Genomic DNA, 24,444 nt, shown 5'->3' with positions numbered 1-24,444 from the left:
GCTGCCGTGCGGCGCGGGCGGCGGCTGCTACCTGCCGCAGTGGCGCTGCGACGGCGCGCCCGACTGCCCCGACGGGGCGGACGAGGCCGGCTGCAGCCCCGGTCAGTAACATTACACCGGCAGACTGACCGCACACGCTGGGCGCCGGCGCGCTGCCGTGCGGCGCGGGCGGCGGCTGCTACCTGCCGCAGTGGCGCTGCGACGGCGCGCCCGACTGCCCCGACGGGGCGGACGAGGCCGGCTGCAGCCCCGGTCAGTAACATTACACCGGCAGACTGACCGCACACGCTGGGCGCCGGCGCGCTGCCGTGCGGCGCGGGCGGCGGCTGCTACCTGCCGCAGTGGCGCTGCGACGGCGCGCCCGACTGCCCCGACGGGGCGGACGAGGCCGGCTGCAGCCCCGGTCAGTAACATTACACCGGCAGACTGACCGCACACGCTGGGCGCCGGCGCGCTGCCGTGCGGCGCGGGCGGCGGCTGCTACCTGCCGCAGTGGCGCTGCGACGGCGCGCCCGACTGCCCCGACGGGGCGGACGAGGCCGGCTGCAGCCCCGGTCAGTAACATTACACCGGCAGACTGACCGCACACGCTGCCCGCGCGCTGCTCCGGGCTGGCGTAGTATTAATACCGAGGCCCGGAGAGTCAATTTATGTTTCAAGGAATGTGTGGAATGCTTTATTTTTTTAACCATAGACGTTTTAGTAAAAAATATAAAATATGTGCATCTTATGAAGCACTTCGGGTTTTTTATTTTCAAAATTGACATCGAAATTTTACGACCATGTTTGAACAAAACTTATTCCCTTCTTCCCACAGAACACTTTGACACCACGACGCCTCAAACGTTGTGCAGCGAGGACCAATTCAGTTGCAGCACTGAGGGCATCGAGTGCATCCCGCTGACATGGCGCTGCGACGGCCGAGTCGACTGCAGCGACGGCTCCGACGAACTCATGCATTGCGGTAATAGTTTGATGTATAGACATTGACAAATACGAACGTTGCAGTCGTGTGTTGCATTGAGCCTTTGCTGTCTTTATCAAGATTTTTTGATAATTGGTGACTGCAACTAGATTCTACCGAGTGCATTTGAACTTGCCGAAGTATAACACTCTTATACAGGCGATTGGTGATTCGACCTATTGGTTTAAGTAGGTTTTACTAGAGCTCATTTGCAATAACTTTGTTCCAATCTGCTAGGGGTCTAAGTTTAATGGTTTTCGTGAAATTGGTAAGGAAGAAAACATCACTTTGGTAAATAAGCAACTTCTTTGCATAAAGAATTAAGTCAAACTTTAGAAATTAGTGGTTTTTAAATCACGAGTAAATTGTTTCCTTTCTTTTTTTTTCAGCAAGTGGTTGGTTTACTACCTATCTGAATCTGTAGCGTGTTAAAAAGTACAAACCCTTTTATTTACTTAAACGCTATTTAACAATTGAAACACACAACACAGGTCACAAGAACACAACAGCGTGCACACCGGACGAGTTCTCCTGCGGCTCTTTATGCATCAGGTCAGCGGCGCGGTGCGACGGCGTGGCCGACTGCCAGTTCGCGGAGGACGAGGCCGACTGCGCGTGCGCGCCGCGCGCCTTCCGCTGCGCCGCCGAGAGGACCTGCCTGCATGAGGTACGTGGCCGTTACCCATAGAACTGCCTATACAATACAGAAGTGGCTCATTTAGATCGGTCAGTATCGGAAAGCCTGAAAATATAAAACATACGGAGATCAGTTCTTAAGAACCATAATGTCATCGATTTTGCTAAAAAGAAAAACTGCATTCATACATAAAAAAAAACTTCTACTCAATTCGGGAATCGAAGCCGGACGTTTTGAAAATTAAAACAAAAAGTAATATAATTTAAAATGTCAAAACAATGCATTTTATTCATTCTAGATATCATGTTTCATAGTAACATTTATTGCTTATGACCTACACTATCAATATCCAAATAGAAATATATATATCAAACCAACCTGGTTCGATTCCTGTACTGAGAACACTTTTTTTTTTAATAGAAATAGAAATATATTTTATTTGCATTAAATGTTGTTACAATAAATGATGTTTACAATTAATTTAGGATTTAAACATTTACCCCCTTATTCATAAAACTTAACAAGCCTATGTTAACTAAAAAATGCTTTGTCCCTTTCTAACAAATACAAATGTCGAAGTGACAGATAAGGACAAACGAATTTTAGCGGCATTTTAACTAAAATAGGTTTAATTGTCGTTTATGAATAAGGGGGTTAAACTTGAAAAGACATAAATGTTTCAATGTAGTTTTTCTTTTGACTAAAATCGATGACATGGTTCCTAAGAACAGATCTTCGTATGACTTATAGTTTTAGACTGTCCCATACTGACCGATCTAAATGAAGCTACCCTGTATACGTCCCACTGGTGGGCACAGGCCTTTCAGATTACTATGAATTCCATGTGACACGACGTGGTGGCTTAGTGGTTTGAACTGTGGCCTCTCAAAAAGAGGATAGTGGGGTTAAACCCGGGCTCGCATCTCTGAGTTTTGCTAAATTCATGTGCGTAATTACATTCGAAATTTACATCGTGAGGAAACCTGCACAAACCTGAGTAACTCAATTGTGTGTGTGATGTTTTCAATCCGCACTGGGCCCGCTTGGGAACAACGGCCCAAGCCCTCTTATTCTGTGAGAAGGCCTGTGTCCAGCAGTTTAACTTATATAGGCTGCGATGATGATGATGACAATGCCTCCAACCTCAGGGATTATACTGCGACGGCGACGCGGACTGCTCGGACGGGTCCGACGAGCCCCCTGGCTGCGCGCCCGCGGCCCCCACCTCGACCCCTTCGGCCCCCACCCCCGCGTTGAACCCCTGCGCCGAGCCCGGGGCTCTGTACTGCGCCGGGCGATGCCTGTCCCCCGAGCTGGTCTGTGATGGAAGAGACCATTGCCTGGACGGGCTGGGAGAGGGCGCGGGGAGCGATGAGGATCCGTTTATGTGCTGTAAGTGTTCATTAAGTCAAATGTTTGTGTATTTGTGTTACTGTGATAAGAAAAACCGACTGTCTTAGTCGGACTAGCACACGACGGAATTTATACAGTCAACTACGAAGACGGCCAAAGTTACAAAAATAAATGTACGCACGACCTTAATATTAAGGTAATAAAGTCGTGTATACATATATTTGTACCTTTGGCCGCATCGATATTTTTGTGGTTGACTGTAGCTAACGTAAAAACGCTGAAAGTTTCTTGTTTGAGAACCCTACTTTAACTTTATTTATTTTTTGTAAGGTGTTCCCCCCCTCTTGGTACAGAACCTTTATTACATTTATCTTGGGTTTTCCGTATTCCGACAAATTGGGGACAGATTAAAGTAAATAGTTTGCTTTCACATCAGTTCGTTCCATGATTTGCTGAATTCATCCCAGTAATGTTATAATGCGAAAGTTTGTAAGTCTGTTTGTTTGTTACTTCATCACGTCTAAACGGCTGGACCGATTTAGATGAAATTTGGTATACAGTTAGTTTGAGTGCTGTGGAAGGACATAGGATAGTTTTTGTCCCGGAAAGTTGCATAGTTGCCGCGTGATAGCGATAACTGAATTTTGCGCGGACGGAGTCGCGGGTAACGGCTAGTAATTACATATTTAATCTACCTTTACAAAAACTATAAGAATTCGACACCAGTTTCCCAGCGACCGCCGAAATGTGGCGAATACGGGGTGGACCGGGGAGTAGAATCGGACCGGCGTTTCCGAATTTACCCAATGCTACTTTTATTCGTCTGCTTGCGGCGTTCAGAATAATGAACTATTATTATATTTAACCCCGCCCGCCCGCGTGGGAACTATGGCCCAAGCCCTCTCATTGTGAGGGGAGGCCTGTGCCTGCAGTGGGACGTATATAGGCTGGGATGATGATTATATTTAACGGCTCAATTTATTTACTGTCGACCCTTAACCGCAGCTGGCTTCTTTGTTTAATTTGATTAATGTTTAGCATCGTACTCGCGTGCGACGGCGCACGACGCGGCCCTGGGCGTGGCGCAGACGTCCCGCTCGGCGTGCGCGGCGGGCGAGTGGCAGTGCTCCAACCGCGCCTGCGTGCCGCGCGCCGCGCTCTGCGACAGCCGCGACGACTGCGGCGACTACAGCGACGAGTGGCGGTGCAGTAAGTCTTTGCTACACTCATCACTGGCTGTACAACTAACGTCCGATCGATAACCGGCCCCGTCCGTTCCGGTGATGAGCTCAGTGGTATCTGGCTGTGATGCTTGAGGTCCCGGTTTTATATCTTCATATTTGTATGAACAATACGACTTGTGAAATAAACCCGGATAAAATTCACGTTTTAAATCTTAGCGCGCCATACCTTTTCAATTTTTTTTTATGTAGCCTGTAGGTAATATGTCCCACTGCTGGGCAAAGGCCTCCCCATTCCTCCGCCAATCTTCCCTATCCTGGGCATCAAATCAAATTATCAAGTTTTCGCTCGAGTAAAAGACGGTGCGTTAAAACCACGCGGTTAGCCGCATAGTGCGTACGTGGCCTAAGATGCTTATTGTATTGGTCCTTACATTTAGTATCCGATGTAAATGTAATGACCCGGATAACTCACGTCTTAAATCGAGTTTAGCTTGACATGTTTCGGGCTAATCCGTAGCCCTTCGTCTTCGGAGCAACGCGACTCAGCGGCTGCTGCCGCGGTATCCAACCTACGTTATAGTATAAAGGCTGAAAGATTTCTCTATATAGTTCTAACGCAGGTAAGAACAATCCCAACTATAAAATTTGAATATTAAACGCTTAAAAAAATATCACATATCAAACGACATAAAAATTCACCTCAATTCCGTCATACTTTATAACTCAATCTAAGTATATAAAATCCTCTTGTCATAGTGTTTGTGAACAAACTCCTCCGAAACGGCTTGACCGATTTTATGAAAGTTTTAGAATACCAAGGACGTGAGCTATTTTTCATACTTGTGCGGGACGGAGTCGCGGTCAACAGCTAGTTTTTCTATTAATTTTGTTCGGAATGATATTAGAAATCACTTGCTTCATTGCCAGACACTTTGTGTGGGGCAACCCCGTGCTAGACGACCCTAAAATACGTTCCTCGAAAGTCTGGCTGCCATGGGATCTTGTTACATTATATTTGTGGTCCGCCTGGTAAACTGTTCCGTTTCCAGATATAAACGAGTGCATGATCCGCAACGGCGGCTGCCCGCACAACTGCACGGAGCTGCCGGTGGGGCACGCGTGCTGGTGCCGCGCGGGCTGGCGGCGCGCGCCCCGCGCCTGCGCAGACGTGGACGAGTGCGCAGAGGACGCGCCCTGCGACCACCACTGCAGGTAACACGGGCTGGTGCCGCGCGGGCTGGCGGCGAGCGCCCCGCGCCTGCGCAGACGTGGACGAGTGCGCAGAGGACGCGCCCTGCGACCACCACTGCAGGTAACACGGGCTGGTGCCGCGCGGGCTGGAGGCGAGCGCCCCGCGCCTGCGCAGACGTGGACGAGTGCGCAGAGGACGCGCCCTGCGACCACCACTGCAGGTAACACGGGCTGGTGCCGCGCGGGCTGGCGGCGCGCGCCCCGCGCCTGCGCAGACGTGGACGAGTGCGCAGAGGACGCGCCCTGCGACCACCACTGCAGGTAACACGGGCTGGTGCCGCGCGGGCTGGCGGCGAGCGCCCCGCGCCTGCGCAGACGTGGACGAGTGCGCAGAGGACGCGCCCTGCGACCACCACTGCAGGTAACACGGGCTGGTGCCGCGCGGGCTGGCGGCGAGCGCCCCGCGCCTGCGCAGACGTGGACGAGTGCGCAGAGGACGCGCCCTGCGACCACCACTGCAGGTAACACGGGCTGGTGCCGCGCGGGCTGGCGGCGCGCGCCCCGCGCCTGCGCAGACGTGGACGAGTGCGCAGAGGACGCGCCCTGCGACCACCACTGCAGGTAACACGGGCTGGTGCCGCGCGGGCTGGCGGCGAGCGCCCCGCGCCTGCGCAGACGTGGACGAGTGCGCAGAGGACGCGCCCTGCGACCACCACTGCAGGTAACACGGGCTGGTGCCGCGCGGGCTGGCGGCGAGCGCCCCGCGCCTGCGCAGACGTGGACGAGTGCGCAGAGGACGCGCCCTGCGACCACCACTGCAGGTAACACGGGCTGGTGCCGCGCGGGCTGGCGGCGAGCGCCCCGCGCCTGCGCAGACGTCGACGAGTGCGCAGAGGACGCGCCCTGCGACCACCACTGCAGGTAACACGGGCTGGTGCCGCGCGGGCTGGCGGCGAGCGCCCCGCGCCTGCGCAGACGTGGACGAGTGCGCAGAGGACGCGCCCTGCGACCACCACTGCAGGTAACACGGGCTGGTGCCGCGCGGGCTGGCGGCGAGCGCCCCGCGCCTGCGCAGACGTCGACGAGTGCGCAGAGGACGCGCCCTGCGACCACCACTACAGGTAACACGCAGAGCCACTATGGTGTCCCATGCGAGGCAAAAGCATCCCCTATGGGCGTTTTTCCATTAGCCGCCGCCGCGTAGCGCCGTGTTGGTGCCGGGGAAGCAAAAATGTATGGCTCGCTTTGAGGCCCGGCGTTGAGTCCTGCCGGCGCCGGCGATACCCCGGCGGGTAGCTAGTTCCCCACTCGGTGCCGGCCCGGCTAAACTGCATGTTGTAAGTTTATGAATTGTGCTGAAGTCCGTGTCAGTACTGTACCACCTTAACTGGTGAAGTTCATTAATTGGTGAAGACGTCTTCGCTATTGTGACGAGCCTACAATGAAGAAGAACAAAATAAACTTACCATTATTTTAATCATTATTTTTGACAGTATAATTAAGCTATTCTCTGTAGAGTCCTGTATTTAGGGAAGAACCTACGCAAAGAATTGAACTGTGGGAGAAAGAGAACCAAAGGCAAATAATAGTTAATTGTTCCAGGAACACGATAGGAAGTTTTGTTTGCTCTTGCGAGAATGGGTACAAGCTAATGGAAGACGGCGTCAGTTGCGCTCCAATTTCAAGTAAGTGACTTGGCGAAAATTCGATGTGATAGTTTTTGATCCTAATTTAAGTTAAATGTTATTATAACGGATAACTCACGTCTTAAACCGAGTTTAGCTCGACATGTTTAGGGCTATTTCGTAGCCCTTCCTCTCAGGAGCACGCGAACCGGCGGCTGCCGCAACACGCACTAATTTAAGTTACAGCTTTGTACTCATAACTAGGCTGATACTGAACCAGTGAGATAGACCTTTGGCCTCATCTGTGTTTTTCATCAGGTGAGATTGGGGTCAAACACGGGTCAGTTTTAAGTTAAAAAAACTGTTGTAATGGCTGTCTGTCCACCGCCGTCATACAGAGTTGTCGTAATACTTTGAAAAATATCATATCTCAAATCAATAAGTCCGCAAACCCTTGAAATAATGTGTATAAAGTTCATACAGAATTTTTTTGAGGTGCGAGCTTTTTAAGGCTCTAGTCTCATCACCGGTGGGCGACAAAAGTCGCGCGACAAAAGTTTCAGACTGAAAACACTTCTCGCTACTCACCGGAAGTGGGACTAGTGCCTGAAAATAGCGTAGCATATACTAAAGCGGCCGAAAAGTTCAGTGCGAAAACTCGCAACGACTTTTTAATAGGCCGATCTGCTAGCAATACAAAACACGTTCAATTATGACCACTTTTCATCAGGTGAGATAGGGGTGAATCATGGGTCAGTTATATGTGTAAAAAAAACTGCCGTTGCAGGGCGCCCTTCGTCCGAACAAACTATACAGGGTGGAAAGTTGAGATGAAGCAGCAAGGGCAGCTACTAGATCCCTTGCTGCTAGCTTAGGGGACCTTTACGAACTTTTTGAGTGATGACAATCGACATTCACATATTTATGATAAAATGTACAGTCAGCGAGAAAATCGTCAGATTTGACTTTTTTTTAAATGCCAATCGGTTCCATTTCTATCAAGGATTAAAACACTCTTTGAGACCAACTAAAGTTAAGAGTACTAAAACACACACAAATCAAAGAAAACTTTTTCCATACAGTTCGTAGGGTACTAATTTGCAAAGTGAAACTTTCGCATGTTGTTTTTTACGAATATGAATCCTTTATTATAATTATTAAATTAAACGGTATGTAACCAACTAAAAACTGAACATTTTAACTAAAGCTAGTGTCTTAGCCCAGTATTGCTGCCCCATCTCAACTTTCCACCCTGTATACTGAGATCAGCACCAATGGACACACGATCGTAATGAAACAATCTTATTCCCAGATGAGCCAGCGTCCCTAATCTTCACAAACCGCTACTACATCCGCCGCGTGTCCCTCGACGAAGCGCACGCGAGCTCTCTACTGATACACAACCTTACCAACGCCGTGGCGTTGGACATGGAGTGGGAGCGGCGCTGCCTGTACTGGAGTGACGTCACGCGTCTGGGCAGTTCCATAAAGCGAGCCTGCCGCGAGCCCGGGCAAGAGTTATCACACTATCAGGTAAGTTACTCGTACTCACCGTTCCACCAGCTATTTAAATAATTCTATAATGGGGTCGATTACATTGAACAAGGTAGAGCTGGCTGGAAAAAAAAAACTAGATTTTGGACCCGTGGAAAAATAAAAATAGACAAGCTGCCCATCCTGTGAAAATTTCAAAAAAAAACCTTAGTTTATCTTTATGATTCTCAAACAATATTTCTGCCAAAATTCAAGTCGCTTACTTCAGTGATTTGGGCTTAGCGATATCAGTCAGTAAAGTTGACGACCAGATGGCCAAGTGGTTAGAGAACCTCGGACGCTGGAAATCCCGGCCGGGGCAGATATTTGTATAAATATTACGAATGTTTGTTCTCGGATCTTGTATATTAAGTATGTTTATCCGTTGTCTAGTGTCAAGCTTTGGGACTAGGTCAATTGGTGTCAAGTGTCCCATGATAATAATAAAAAAGGAGTCAATGAAAATGTTTATTCTACGTCCAATTTTACAGCAATTGGCGACTCTGGATTTAGCACTAGGGCCCAGTTGTTGTAGAATACAGCGATAATTTAGTTAAATCCGTCTAGAAATAACCTCAATGCAAAATTTCAGTTGTCTGAGTTCCGGAACAGAACGGCCATATGAGTCAATAAAGTCAGCAAAACAATCAACTAACGTATTTTATCTGTATACATCAATAGATACTTCACGGGGCCACGCTCCAGAACCCTGATGGACTGGCGGTAGACTGGGTGGCCGGTAATGTGTACTGGTGCGATAAGGGCACGGACACACTCGAGGTGTCCCGCACTGACGGCACGCACCGCCGCGTGCTCATACGCACTGGCTTGCAGGAGCCAAGGGCGTTGGCCTTGCATCCTGCTAGGGGGTGAGTTAATGTATGATCAAAATTTTGTTCAAGATTTAGTACTATGAGCATTCGCTGGAAGTCATCTCATCACGCAAAAAAATTCACCTTGACAATTTGTGAGTATAGGTAATAAAGGTGAAGTTCTAAAAACTCGCGCTGCTAAACGAACGTAAAATAATATTTAGCTAATTAATCCTATCGAAAATACAAACTGAGACATGGATGCACAGAAAAACCAGAAAAAGAGACCAGCACTGGAAATCGAACCCAGGTCCTCAGCAATCCGTGCTGCGTGCTATAACCCCTACACCACTGCTGGACAGGAATCTAGACATGATTTTTTCCTATGCATACATATCTCAGGTTGCTTATTTCTACTATGCTACTTAAGCAGCAGCACTAGCGACATCTGTTTTCGTCGACAGATGTCACATTCTTTCGGAACTAACCCTCTTAACTCTCTAATTAATCCTCTTAAGGCCTCAATTGAGTAATAATCATGAGTCAAGATCGTGACAGTTTAGTTTAAACAATTATTATACTTAAGTGTCGATTTATCCCCAAAAATAAAAAAAACTGTTAGAATTATGACTAAAATTAAATATTCTCCCCCAGCACCATCTACTGGTCAGATTGGGGCATGTCCCCGCACATCGGCCGCGCCGGCATGGACGGCTCGGCTCGCACCATCCTCATCAGCGCCGGGCTGGGCTGGCCTAACGCGCTGGTGGTCAGCCATGCTTCCCAAGAGCTGTACTTCGCTGATGCCCGGGAAGACTACATCGCTGTCGCTGATCTGGATGGCAAGCGCGTGAGGGTGCTTTTCTCTAGAGGTAGGTGGAAGGTACTTTACGGGATCGATACGGGCGTCGTCAGATGTTTTTGAGCACCTAGATAGTTCCTATGTTTATAGCAGTTGTATGTTTCAAGCGTATACTGGCTGGCTGGCATAGGTAGAATACGGGAGGCAGCCAGTCTAGAGTATTTTTTCAGCATATGCTAATGTCTGACAGTCTTGCATAGTTTTAAGTTATTTTAGATAAGCGCCTGACTAGGTTTTGGAAGCCAAAAGTGGAGAGAGTGAGAAAGATACAGCAACAGGTCAAAAAAGCCGCTCTCAGTACCGCCTTTTGGTGGATTGTGAGAAACATCAGTTAAAAGTGTCATAACATTTTTCCCTACCTAGAGTTTTCTAAGTCCTAGCAAATCGTCTCCTTTATAATAATCTTATGTATACAGACCGAATGCCCTGGCTTCGTCTGCACCACGTGTTCGCGCTGACGGTGTGGGAAGGTCGCGTGTACTGGAGCGATTGGGAGACGCGTGCCGTCGAGAGCTGCCGCCGCCGGCCCAACCCGCACTATAAGGTACACCGCTCACGTCTGGCGGTGTTTTTAATCACCTTTAGCATTTTTTTTCATATAACAAATACGTATACGTATTTGACTTTCGAGCAATATTAGTAATATACTAATATCATATTCATATATTACACACCTAAATAAAAAAACATGTTTTTGATCGATTCAAAACTTAAATCCGTGATGGTAAAATTTTGATGGTGTAGAAAAATGCTAAGTGCCAAAATTTTTATTTTTTATTTTGACAAAAGCAAACGGAAGAGCATGCTTATTTTGTATATTTGGCATTCAATATTAATAAAAAAAATAACTTAATACATTTGTCTTCTAGACCATCGATTTATGTGTCGCTTTTGTTCGGAAACAGTTAGGGGCTGTTTCACCATCCATTGGTTAGTGTTAACTGGCGGTTAGGTGTAATGCCGTCTCTATTTGTTTTGTTCGAATAGACGGAGACGGCATCACATTTAACCGTCAGTTAACACTAATCAATGGATGGTGAAACAGCCCCTTAATGTCACAGACAAAGATAAAACAATGTTGAATTAACATGAAGCTTTGCAAGCGTTCACGAATAAGACTAAGCACGCACTGCGATTAAACGCAAGCAATTTTAGCGCCTCTTTCTCAAGCGATACATTGAAGAGGGACGGCGTGATACAACAGCTCACACTTAGGGGCTGTTTCACCATCCATTGATTAGTGTTAACTGGCAGTTAGGCGTGATGCCGTATCTATTTGTTTTGTTCGAATAGACGGAGACGGCATCACATTTAACCGTCGGTTAACGCTAATCAATGGATGGTGAAACAGCCCCTTAATCTCAGTGCATGCTTAGCTCAAAGGACTAAACATATGTCTTTTTTTACCAGGCGAACGCGACGGAAGACAAGAGCGCGGGAGGGGCGTACGAATGCAAAACCGTGGCCCTCACCGTTCACAAGCCTATGGACTTACGGGTGCACCACCCCGCCAGGCAGCCGCCAGCGCCAGGTTTGTTTTTTTTAAAACGGTTACTATGTACCTCAGAATTGTTATTAAACTAACCTAATCTAACCTATAGGGTTCTACAGGATAGTCCTGAAATATATCCTGAATAATTTAGTTTCAAAAAAACCTCCGCCGGCGTGGAATTCGTTTATCGCTATCCCACAGAAACTGCAATTTTCCAGGATAAAAACTGTCGTTTACTGAATTTCATCTAAATCGGATCACGTTTTAGACGTAATAAGATAACTAACAAATATAATACCACCAACGGGACTTATCACGCTAACACACACGAGTAATATTTACCTCGACTGGTCACGAGTAGACCACGGCCACTGTAATGTTGCCGAAACGTCGAGGTAAATATTACTCGTGCGTGTTAGCGTGATAAGTCCCCGTTGGTGGTATTTAGACTATGAGTGAAAATCACGAAAGTTTAAAACGTTATACTGACAAACAGACTTACAAACTTTAGCATTTATAATATTAATATTTCTATTAGTGAGATTATAATATTATTGGGATTATAATATTAGTGCGAATTTTTGTCGACAGAGTTAACCGCCCTATGCGCTCAACTGAACTGCTCCGGGCTCTGCCTGCTAACACCCGCAACGGAGAGCCAGCCGGCGGGCGCGCGCTGCGAGTGCCCCGAGCACTTCGTGCTGGCCGCCGACGGACGGAGCTGCTCCCCCAACTGTACCAGCGCGCACTTCGTGTGCGCTTCCACGCTCAAGTGTATACCTTTCTGGTGGCGGTGCGACACACAGGTCAGTTTAGGACCCTTGCCTATTACTGAGTTATCAATCATTATGCAATTATGTAATTTATTGAATCAGGCGTTACTTTGCGGAGGTCCATATCAATGAACTAAAAGAATGATAGCTAAGCCTATGCAAAATATGCGTGTTCATGCAGTTCTTCCACGCATATTTTGTATAGGCTTAGCTATCATAAGGTCGCGGGTGAGCAAGGAAATTCTTTTATTATTCTTTTTTTTTGTGTGTGTGAGTGCCGCTCTTTTACAGGAGTATCCTAATATTCTGTAAACAAGTACATGACTTCTTTTTAATAATTTGGTGACGCCACACTTCGAATTTGTGAGTCGTCCTATACTTTTTTCCTTTATCTATGTAGCCATTTGTGTGTTGGCAGGACGACTGCGGCGACGGGTCGGACGAGCCGGCGTCGTGCCCGTCGTTCCGCTGCTCGCCGGGGCAGTTCCAGTGCGGCGGCGGCGGCCGCTGCCTGCACCCCGCGCTCATCTGCGACGCCACGAACCACTGCGCCGACGGCAGCGACGAGCGCGACTGCGACACTGTAAATACAAACACTTCATTGTCCAGACTATACGATTAAATATAACGTGCTAGCTGTTGCCAGCGTCTCCTCCCGCGTAGAATTCGTTTATCGCTACCCCTAGGAAACTATGCAAGTTTCCAGCTGTTCGATAGAAATAAACTATCCTATGTCCTGTCCCGGGAGTCAATCTGTTTGTATATCGAATGTTATCTAAATCGGTTCAGAACAAACAGACCTACAAAATTTGCATTTATAATATTAGTGGGATATCTGTAATCTGTACCGGGAAAGGACTTAGGATAGTTTTTATCACAACGTTTTCCCGAAGACCATTATTGTAAGCTGTGTTTATATGATGGTGATATATCGATATATACCGGTAACTTTGGTCCTTGGGATTATCTCGGTCCTGGTTTTATTATTGCTTTGAGAATATGGCTCTTTGCCATCTGGTTGGTGTTAATTGATCGATCACGTTTTTATGTTTTGATTTTACGTTTTTATCTAGTTTTCATACGGGCCAAAGTTAACCCTCCAATGGAACAAAGTACCAGGACCAAGCTAAACCAACCACTACACCCAAGCCAAAGTAGCCTGCATATTATGGGCACTGTTAACTTCCAAGTCTAATAAAGAAGTACAAGAATACCTACGTTTACTCGTTTTCCAGTTCACCTGCCTGTCGTCGCAGCTGAAATGCGCCGGTAACGCTACAGCGGGCACGGCGGCGCGCTGCGTGCCGGCGGCGGCGCGCTGCGACGGCGTGCGCGACTGCCCCTCCGGAGACGACGAGCGGGATTGCCCGCCGCGATCCTGCAAGCCGGACCACGTGAGTGTCTAAGGCGTTTTCACCAGAAATGCGCGAGGTTGTTATGAACCAACAGAAACTTTTCATTTACCTATTCTCGCTGAGCGCAGCTCTAGTGGAAACAACTAAACGGAGCGAAGTTTTTGTACCATAAGTCTACCACCCTAAAGTTGATAATCGTTTGCATGTCATAAAACAATAATGGCAATAGACCTGTCTGTCAACTTGAAAGTTCGACTTTAGCGACATATTCATTTGATATTATAATATACTAGCTTTTACCCGCGGCTTCGCACGCGTAAACTATTCGGTGTGGTAGCTACAATTGAAATTTTCGGGATTTTACAAAATTCCCCTGGAAATTTTCAATATTTATATCGTGGTCTTCATTGAGGTTGTGTTGTGAATAACTGTACAAAATTCAAGACTCTAAACCCAGTGCTGAAGTTTCAAATTTTTTCCCTATCCAAATTCAAATGCAAAATTCAAATTCAAATCATTTATTCAGTAAATAGGCCGCAATGGGCACTTTTACACGTCATTTTTTATACTACCAGCGCTTTTGGAAAGACCATCATTGCCAAGAAGAATGCGCCGCAAGAAACTTGGCAGTCATTTTTTCAAAATAAAATAATTACAAATAAAATACTTAAAAACTACAGTATACAATTAAAGAAAAAAATACGAAATAATAATAATAATAATACAGGGATGTATGGGGTCCCTTAGTTACAAAACTATACCGTGGGAATATCGGGATAAAAAGTAGCGTACTTATGTGTTATTCCAGACATACGGCTACATACATCCAAATTTCATGCCTCTAAGCCCAGCGGTTGTTATTTCGACATTTTATTCCTAGGTATCCCGTGGTAATATCGGGTCAAAAAGACGTCTATGTGTTTTTCTAGACATCCAGCTTCCTACATACCAAATTTCATGACTCTAAGCTCAGCGGTTAATATTTCAAGATTTTATCCCTATCCCGTGGGAATATCGGGGTAAAAAATAGATTATGTGTTATTCCAGAGGTCCGGCTACCTACATACCAAATTTCATGGCTTTAAGCCCAGTGGTTGTTATTTCGAGATTTTATCCCTAGGTATCCCGTGGGAATATCGAGTCAAAAAGTCCCTTACGTGTTATTCCAGACGTCCAGTTACCTACATACCAAATTTCATGACTCCCAGTGGTTATTATTTCAAGATTTTATCCCTATCCCGGGGGAATATCGGAATAAAAAGTAGCTTATGTGTTATTCCAGAGGTCCAGCTACCTACATACTAAATTTCATGGCTCTAAGCCCTGCGGTTGTTATTTCAAGATTTTATCCCTAGGTATCCCGTGGGAATATCGGGTCAAAAAGTCACCTATCTGTTATTCCAGACGTCTAGCTACCTACATACCAAATTTCATGGCTCTAAGCCCAGCGGTTATTATTTCAAGATTTTATCCCTATCCCGTGGGAATATCGGGATAAAAAGTAGCCTGTGTGTTATTCCAGAGGTCTAGCTACCTACATACCAAATTTCATGGCTCTAAGCCCAGCGGTTGTTATTTCAAGATTTTATCCCTAGGTATCCCGTGGGAATATCGGGTCAAAAAGTCACCTATCTGTTATTCCAAACGTCCAACTACCTACATACCAAATTTCATGACTCTAAGCCCAGAGGTTGTTATTTCGAGATTTTATCCCTATCCCGTGGGAATATCGGGTCAAAAAGTCACCTATCTGTTATTCCAAACGTCCAACTACCTACATACCAAATTTCATGACTCTAAGCCCAGAGGTTGTTATTTCGAGATTTTATCCCTATCCCGTGGGAATACCGGGATAAAAAGTATCCTATGTTTTAATCCAGGTTATAAACTAACTTTTCGCCAAATTTCATCCAAATCCGTCCAGCCGTTTCAGCGTGAAAGAGTAACAAACATACTCACTCACTCACTCACTCACTCACTCACAAACTTTCGCATTTATAATATTAGTAGGATTGTGTAAAAATGGATTGACCACTTATTCGACTGACCGTACATGCAAAACAAGGGGAGATCTGTTGCCAATTGCTCAGTCACTAGGCGGTGTTTCCCACGTAACGTTTAGACGTATAATGTACGCACCCCGCTCGCTTACTAGAAAAGAGCCCTCTTAGCTAACTCGCACGTCTTATCAAGCATCATCTTTTGTAGCAGAAAATATTAATTTAGAAAAATATCAACTGTTTTAATGCGAAGCTCATGACACCAAAGATCCGGCCTTGCTCGAAAATGCGATGTCATTTATCCTTTAGATGAGCTTGTACAAGAGTACAAAGAGTCACCAAAGCTCTAACAGCCTTATTCATAAAAAGTTAGAGCCTCCTTGAAGGCTCCTTAAAGGCCCGATGCTAAAAAACGTGATTCATAAACGTCTGTTAGCGCTAATCAGTCGATCAAGGCTCTGCTAAAGTTAGAGGACCATAGACCCTCCTTTATCTCCCTGCTAAGTCACAAAATGGCCGCCACAAGTTTGAACAGCTGACTTTGACAAGAGCAAAAAACCATACCGAAGATATTTTTAGTGAAGGGTGAAGTTACGCAAAGATAAAAAAAAAACAGAAAACAATATTTTCAGAATTTGTATTTCCTCTAAAATTACTGCTACTTTACTACTTTACTAACAATAAATATGAGAAAAATAAAATTAGGATGATTAACATAATTACGGCTTTTTGCACTTAAACATAAACATGCGGATCGGAAATGGCGGGAAAACAAACATCTCGCTTTTTTCTGCTAATTTGCTGTGACTGCTGTCAATTTTTTTTTTAATTATCGATGTGGCCATTTTTTGTCTTTGATTTGTCAAGATTGCCAACATAACGCGTCTAATCCGTCTATCAGCAGCTCAACAACTAGCAGACTGCTAGCAAGCGTTTATGAATCATACTTCTTGACAACCGTCTAACAAGCTTAATCAGTCTGCTAAGTAACAGACCGATCAAACCTCAATTAAGGATTTTTTATGAATAAGGCTGTAAGTCAGCAACTTTGGATTATGTAGTAAATTGATAATTCTTTATTGAGTGGTGTTAACCAACAACGTGGTATTCCAGTTCATGTGCGGCGACGGGTCGTGCGTGCCGGACGTGTGGGTGTGCGACACGGACGCGGATTGCGCGGACGGCGCGGACGAGGGCGCGCACTGCGCGGCGCGCACCTGCCCGCCGAGGCACTTCCGCTGCGCCTCCGGACGGTGCATACCCAGGGAGTGGCTGTGCGATGCCGAGGTAATGTCACAATAGTATTTTATGCAACTGTATCGTAAGAGGGGTCCTTAATACCCGAGTTTCATAATAGGGTCACATGAGTGTTTTGAGGCCTGATTACGTACAGTTGCATACAATATTTTATCTATATCCATATAATCCTCTATCATGTGTTCCGCGAACCACTGAGAATGACCTGCATTCACGAGAACTAGGTAGGTATGCTGCTGCTCGTGCGCCCAAACTGCTGTAATGATGTATGAAATCTCATTATGATACAGCCGTGTTCATAATAGAATCCAATGTCGTAATGCCTCTATTACCTATGGTTTTTGAACGCATAATTGAGGATTTACTATATATGTGTAGATTAATTGATTTACTAAACGAGTCTGACATTCGGATGACACGTGTCTTACTTCTTGTAGGTAGGTCATCTGTCTGTCTGTGATAGAACTCTGATATAGTTATATACCTAAGTCAAGAAAACATAAGTAATATTAATCAAAAGTTTACAAAGCTCTGGCGTACTGTGCTAGCCGTTATTTTAATTAGTCTTTGGAAAAATTCCATACACTGGTTTGAAACTTTAAACGCAAGAACATTCTGTTACCGTTATCCGTTCAATATCCACTCGTCTCAATGTCATCACATAAACGACAGAGATCAAAACTTACAGACGGATCTTCGGCATCTCCGTATTTAAAGCTATTTTATTTAGACAAATAAAGTACTATTTCTCAAACATGCTCGGAAATGTATGCGTTAATATCACGAAATAGAGACATGAAGTTTCTCATTTATGGCTCCCTACCACCTCCCTACATTACTTCTTGGCCTAGGCCATGAAGTATGTATGAAAATCCATTATTGTCCGCTGCTCTAACTTTTTAAATTTGCTTACTAACATTAAACTGACAAAAGAAAAATTACAAACAGCCAACCACCACTACTCTGTAAGCATTTGCGATGCGATGCGATGCGACGGACGGACGGACGGATGGATGGATGGACGGATGGATGGACGGATGGATGGACGGATGGATGGACGGACGGACGGACGGACTGATGGACGGACGGACATGGACGAAAGGACGGACGGACGGACGGACGGATGGACGGATCGACGGATGGAAGGACGGATGGATGGACGGACGGACGGACGGACTGATGGACGGACGGACATGGACGAAAGGACGGACGGACGGACAGACGGATGGATGGATGGATGGACGGATGGAAGGACGGATGGATGGACGGACGGAAGGATGGACGGACGGAAGGACGGACGGACTGATGGGCGGACGGACGGATGGATGGATGGATGGATGGATGGATGGATGGATGGATGGACGGATGGATGGATGGACGGATGGAAGGACGGATGGATGGACGGACGGACGGACGGACTGATAGACGGACGGACGGATGGACGGAAGGACGGACGGACGGACGGACGGATGGACGGACGGATGGATGGACGTAAGGACGGACGGACGGACGGACGGACGGACGGACGGACGGACGGACGGACGGACGGACGGATGGATGGATGGATGGATGGACGGATGGACGGATGGAAGGACGGATGGATGGACGGATGGATGGACGGATGGACGGACGGACTGATGGACGGACGGACGGATGGACGGAAGGACGGACGGACGGACTGATGGACGGACGGACGGATGGACGGATGGACGGAAGGGCGGACGGACAGACGGACGGATGGATGGAAGGACGGACAGACGGACGGACAGACGGACGGATGGATGGATGGATGAAATATTTCCTCACATTGTTTGAGAAAAGCACTATACAAGCCTCGGCCAGAACAGGGATTGCTGGACTCGTTTTATCCGGCCTCGTCTACGACTCGGCCGTCTACCCCGAACTCGTCCATCAATCCCTAACTTCATGGCCTCTGCAGTAATGTACTATTAACTGTCAGGCGGACTGCCCCTTGCACGAAGACGAAGCCTCTTGCGGCACCGGCGCGCGCGCAGCCTGCGAAGCGACGTACTTCCGCTGCGCCGACGGCCGCTGCATCCCGGGCCGTTGGCGCTGCGACTTCGAGGACGACTGTGGCGACCTCAGCGACGAACAAAATTGCACGCCCAGGAATTGTTCAGAGACTGAGTTCAGGTGAGAAAATAGTGGATTACTCACCTAGGGCGGTACAAATTAAAATTGCTCTGTTTGCAATGCAATGGATGTAAACTATGATGTGATGGTTTGTTTATTTCAGTTTTATGTGTTTGACGTCATTCCTTGCGGAGAAAGAGAATTGCGAGTATTGTCTTTATATGCTTAATCGAAGCCACATCAGTGGTATGAGTTAAGTCAATCTCCTTACAAATTAAACGAATAAAATAGAATAATCATCTCTTTTAAGATCCTGGTCTTCGACTGAATATATTTTTCTCGAATTATTCACTTTCCAACTGTTTCATGGACGAGCGGTTTATTCAGGGTAAATTTATTGTCAAGGAGCGGAATTTCTCATAGCAAAAATCAAACGTCAAAGGAATTGAACATAAGTTTTATCGACTATCGATAAATATTTCAGCAATTAAAAAAACAGAAAATAGTAGGTACTTTTAAAATAGCACTTTTTAAGTTAGTTACAATTAAAATATTAAGGGCTTGAGCTGCTTCAAATTAACTTTACATTTAGAGCAGTATATCGTTGAAGAAACTTCATTGTAAATAAGTAAGGGATGTTTTTTTATCCATTTGTCAATCGTTTTTCTTTTAGGATTAACCATTTTAATAACACGGGAATGACTGAGAAAAACTCAAGCGACATAAATGTCATAATATGTGGTATTAATTTGGAGATGAAAGTCGTTTATCAAATGTTACAGAATAATGTTAAAGGCGATAACAAGCGAAGAGTCGATTCGATAACATCGATAACTGGAACAGTCGATGAAACCTATGTTCAATCCCTTTGATGTTTGATTTTTGCAATGAGAAATTCCGCTCCTTGTTTATTGTAGGACTATCCTGTAAAACCCTATAGGTTAGGTAAAGTTAGTTTTATAACTATCCTGAAATACTTAGTTTATAAAAAAAAACACGTTAAAAGTTAGAGAACCTTCTCCCTTGATTTCTCTCTTAAGGATCACCACTCACATGGTAAAACTACATGTTTCCATGGTTTGACAGATGCGCGAACGGCGAGTGTATCCGCGGGCTGCTACGCTGCTCGGGCGGGCCCGAGTGCGCGGACGGCTCGGACGAGGTCGGCTGCGCGCCGGCGTGCGCCGCGCGCGCGCGCCCTTGCCGCACGCCGCCGCAATGTGTGCTGCGGTAACTGATACTGTATTATACACCTAGGGCGGGAAGGAGCATGTTACTGCACGCTAAAAAAATGCTCTGGATCATTTGAGCATTTTAAAATTGGAATTGTAAGCACTCATGGAGTTAAAATACTGCTAATTGAGAAATAAAAAATATTGTAGTTTATTGCATAGAAAAACTTACAAAATAATTTAACAGTTTTGGATCATGTGCTAAGAGTCCCTTTTTTACCGAATTGAAGCAGAAAAAAAGACCAAACAATATGAGTTAACGTTATTATAATTCAATAAAATACCTGCCCTTACGCTAACCATTATAATCACTACTTATGTTAGATTACTAACTTAAGATTATTACATTTACTGCTCTAATACAATCTTAAATTTCTTGAGTGTACATGTCTTTACGTAGGTTAGTTAGTGCAATTAGAGCATGAAAATGAATTTTCACTTCTCATGCTCGTAAAGTTCGTATTTATGCTGAATCTAGGCGACATAAAGTGACTTTTATGCTCTAGTGCATAAAGTAAAATCTTCGTCTAATACCAAGGCAATCGCAAACAAATAGGTTTCTACATATTTTATAAAATATTTATTTATATAAAACTAAAAATCAATCAAATAAATCAAAATACATCAATTAAACTAAAAATGTATGATTATATAATGATGCATAAACAATAAATGGTACATAGTAAGTGAACATTGTTTCCACTGTAAAATCACTTAAAAAGCTGATTGTAAAACTCGAGCATTAAACCCATTTTCCTCTCGACGTGTCGACCCACCCTCGCCGTACCGGTTCGAGTGGCTATATGAACGTCTCGGGTAAAATGGCTCGTTTTATGCCCTCGTAAAATCTACTATTTATGCAGCCTACATCCAGCATAAATACATTTACAAATACATTAATCAGGATGAGATGAAAAAACGTTTCGTACAGTGAATGGTGGTGCGACGGGTCAGTGGACTGCTCGACGGGTCTGACGAGGAGTCGTGCGAGGCGTCGCCGGCGGCGGCGGCGGCGTGCGGCGCGCGGCTGGCGTGCGGCGGCGCGGCGTGCGCGCCGGCGGCCTGGCGCTGCGACGGCCGCCGCGACTGCGCCGCTGGGGAGGACGAGGCGCGCTGCGACCGGTACGCCTGTCCGCCGCCCATGTTCCGGTACGTACCACCCTCACCCTTTTAAGTCTCTACACATTACACCGTATCATACTACATATATTCTACATATATTCTTTGTATCGAAAAGTACTAGACCATGCCCACTAGTTTAGTAACCAACCGTCGTATGCGCTTGACGTTCCGTTCCTGACACGTTCCTATTACGGCCATGGCATGCTACGGTGTAGTGGGTAGTGACCTTTATACACATACTTCTCAGAGCGTGAGGGCTCAGGCTGTAGTTGACACTTGGGCTTACTACGGATTATAATAGAATCATCACAGTTTGTTCGCATCTTATCTTATGGTAAATTTTACAACCTTTTATTTAGTTTCACCTGTCCCGTTGTCTGTCTGTCTGTCTGTCCTTCTGTCTGTCTGTAATAAAATCTTGCAAAGCTAGTTTGGTATACTTGTGTAAATTGCGTGACAATACAATAATCTGGTAGTGACATCCTGATAGTCCAGCCAGGATCGTCTTCACAGGACGGAACTCTTCAACGGTTAATGGCATCGACTTGAAATTTGGTGTGCTGATGTAATTTAGATGACAATACAAGTACAGTCAACAAAAAGTACAGTCACCAAAAAAAGCCTGTATTATTTAAATCAAATGTAATTTTGCTCATAAATCGATATTTGTATTACATTTTGTTCACTAACATATGAAACATAGTGTGCAGCGTTATGAAAATTTGAATGCGTTTATGTACATTCGTTGCTTAGTGTACTGCGTGTTCGCAGGTGCGGTAACAACTCGTGCGTGCCGCCGAGCTTGCTCTGCGACGGCTTCCGTGACTGCGACGACGGCAGCGACGAAAACGAACACGCGTGTGAGTAATGGATTGCAAAGTGTCACTTCTGTATTTTACTCTATGACTATCAATTTAATTGTAGAATAAGGGGCTGTTTCACCATCCATTGATTAGCGTTAACCGACGGCTAAATGTGATGCCGTCTCCGTCTATTCGAACAAAACAAATAGAGACGGCATCACACCTAACCGCCAGTTAACAATAATCAATGGATGGTGAAACAGCCCCTAAGTAATACAGACAACACACTGACAAAAATACGTCCCTTTAAATCTATGCTCAGGCACTTGCCACACCGCTTACGATGAACGAGAAGAGAGTAGGAGCTAGAAGCTATGTACGAAAGTAGAGCTAGAACACACAACACAAAAGTTACACAGCTTTGGTACCGTTTTGTGTTTTATAATATCAAATAGTGCCATCTAACTTTGCTATTTAAGTCTCTGGCACCGACTCTTAACAAAGAAAATTCGACGAATGAGGGGCGAAATATCGCTAGATGGCGTTATTATCGTGAGTTCCGTTTGACGTATGAAGGTGCAGCGATAAATCTGGTCACGTGACTCCATTTTGAACGTGATTTTGAATTTCCCGCTATTCAAAGAAGTAGCGTCAGGTCACCGCGTCGAGCATCAGTATCAAGATGGCTGCTCGTAGGAATAATCTTGGGTCTTGGAAGCTGATTTTTTAATCTCATTTAGCAGCAGTCGTGGCAGTGGTGTGTTTTTAAAAAAAAAAAAAACATTTTTTTTTCAATTTTCGAATAAATATGGTTTTTCCTACTCAGAATCAAGAGCACAATCGATTCCGATCGTTTAAAAAAATGCCCCCATTTTTTCGTACAAAATCGTTCGTCACCATACTGAGAGTATCAAAGAAACGTAGCAAAACTGTCATTTTTTTTTGGTGGCATTTTTTTAAACAATCTGAATCGATTGTGGTCTTGATTTTGAGTAGGAAAAACCATATTTTTTCGAAAATTGAAAAGAAAGGTTCACTTTTTTTTTGAAAACGCCCTGGTACAAATAAAAGAAATTGCAGTGAATGAAAAAAAAACAGTGTGCCTAAATTGAATATGTTTTTTTTTCAGCGATAAAGCTCAACATTTTCAGCTTTACGCTATATGTCACGTGACCAGAGCGTCGAGCGACTTGCATGTGCCCGCACCTTGAGACCGTAACGTCAAACGAACCTCGCGATATTAACTGCATCTAGTGATATTTCCCCTGTCAAGTAACCCTCATTGAAAACCTCGTTTTTCTGAAGTCAGTTAATTAAGATTCAATCGTGGCGAGCTTTAATCTCTTAAGGACTCCGCGACTTTATCATTACCATCGTAATACCTATTTGACTAACTATAGGGAGTACCATTAACCAATCTCCGTCCTTGTCTGTCAACAGGCAGTAGACGGTCGCCGGAGTCGCTGTGCGAGCAGGACGAGCAGATGTGCGGCGACGGACGCTGCGTGCCCTCCGGCGCCGCTTGCGATACCGGTCAGTACTACACCATAGACGACCGGATAGCCAAGTGGTTAGAGAACCTGACTACGAAGCTTGAGGTTCCGGGCTCGATTCTCGCCGGGGCAGATATTTGTATGAATAATACGAATGTTTGTTCTCGGGTCTTGGATGTTTAATATGTATTTATCTATATAAGTATGTTTATCCGTTGCCTAGTATCCATAGTACAAGCTTTGCTTAGTTTGGGACTAGGTCAATTGTGTCAAGTGTCCATGATATTTATTCAATCAATCAATTCAATCAATCAACCATGACCTTGACATACAAAATCCTCAATTACCACCAAATTTGGTATTTGTTTAAGGATTACCTACTGTTTAGCGCATTCTGAATCACATCAGCTTTGATCACTTATTTCCGTGAAACGCTATAGGATAGAAAGAGCCGACGAATGTAATGCCGAACACCCGTGCTGAAGACAAGGCTATTGTATTTTAAGTCGTATATAGATAGAAAAGATATATACATTCGTATGAATAGTTAATAAAAGCTTATAAAACAAAAAATGTACAGAATTAGTTCGTTTTTAATAAATGTTTTTTTTTTTTTGCTGATTGTACTTTTTGTTGACTGTACTTACACTGTCATCCAACTT

General features: G+C 45.4%; 1 protein-coding gene across 1 annotated transcript; it reads left to right on the top strand.

Moving 5' to 3' along the window:
* Positions 1-430: 430 nt before the first annotated feature.
* On the top strand, positions 431-23,840 carry LOC141441888 (uncharacterized; the record flags this gene model as incomplete). The annotated part of the gene is made up of 22 exons (XM_074106780.1): positions 431-554; positions 818-964; positions 1,456-1,631; positions 2,750-2,993; positions 3,993-4,163; positions 5,188-5,350; positions 6,205-6,450; positions 6,932-7,014; positions 8,267-8,487; positions 9,169-9,356; positions 9,954-10,171; positions 10,578-10,705; positions 11,572-11,692; positions 12,245-12,459; positions 12,845-13,009; positions 13,662-13,820; positions 16,895-17,068; positions 18,999-19,192; positions 20,219-20,362; positions 21,296-21,513; positions 22,258-22,346; positions 23,730-23,840. Coding segments are annotated over 22 exons (3,699 nt in total), but the record flags the coding sequence as incomplete, so codon positions are not given.
* Between the last annotated feature and the right edge of the window lie 604 nt (positions 23,841-24,444).

The sequence above is a fragment of the Choristoneura fumiferana genome, chromosome 24, assembly GCF_025370935.1.
Source record: "Choristoneura fumiferana chromosome 24, NRCan_CFum_1, whole genome shotgun sequence".
NCBI lineage: Eukaryota > Metazoa > Arthropoda > Insecta > Lepidoptera > Tortricidae > Choristoneura > Choristoneura fumiferana.
The sequence above is the reverse complement of the archived record's forward strand: the minus strand, read 5'-3'. Positions and strand labels throughout refer to the sequence as shown.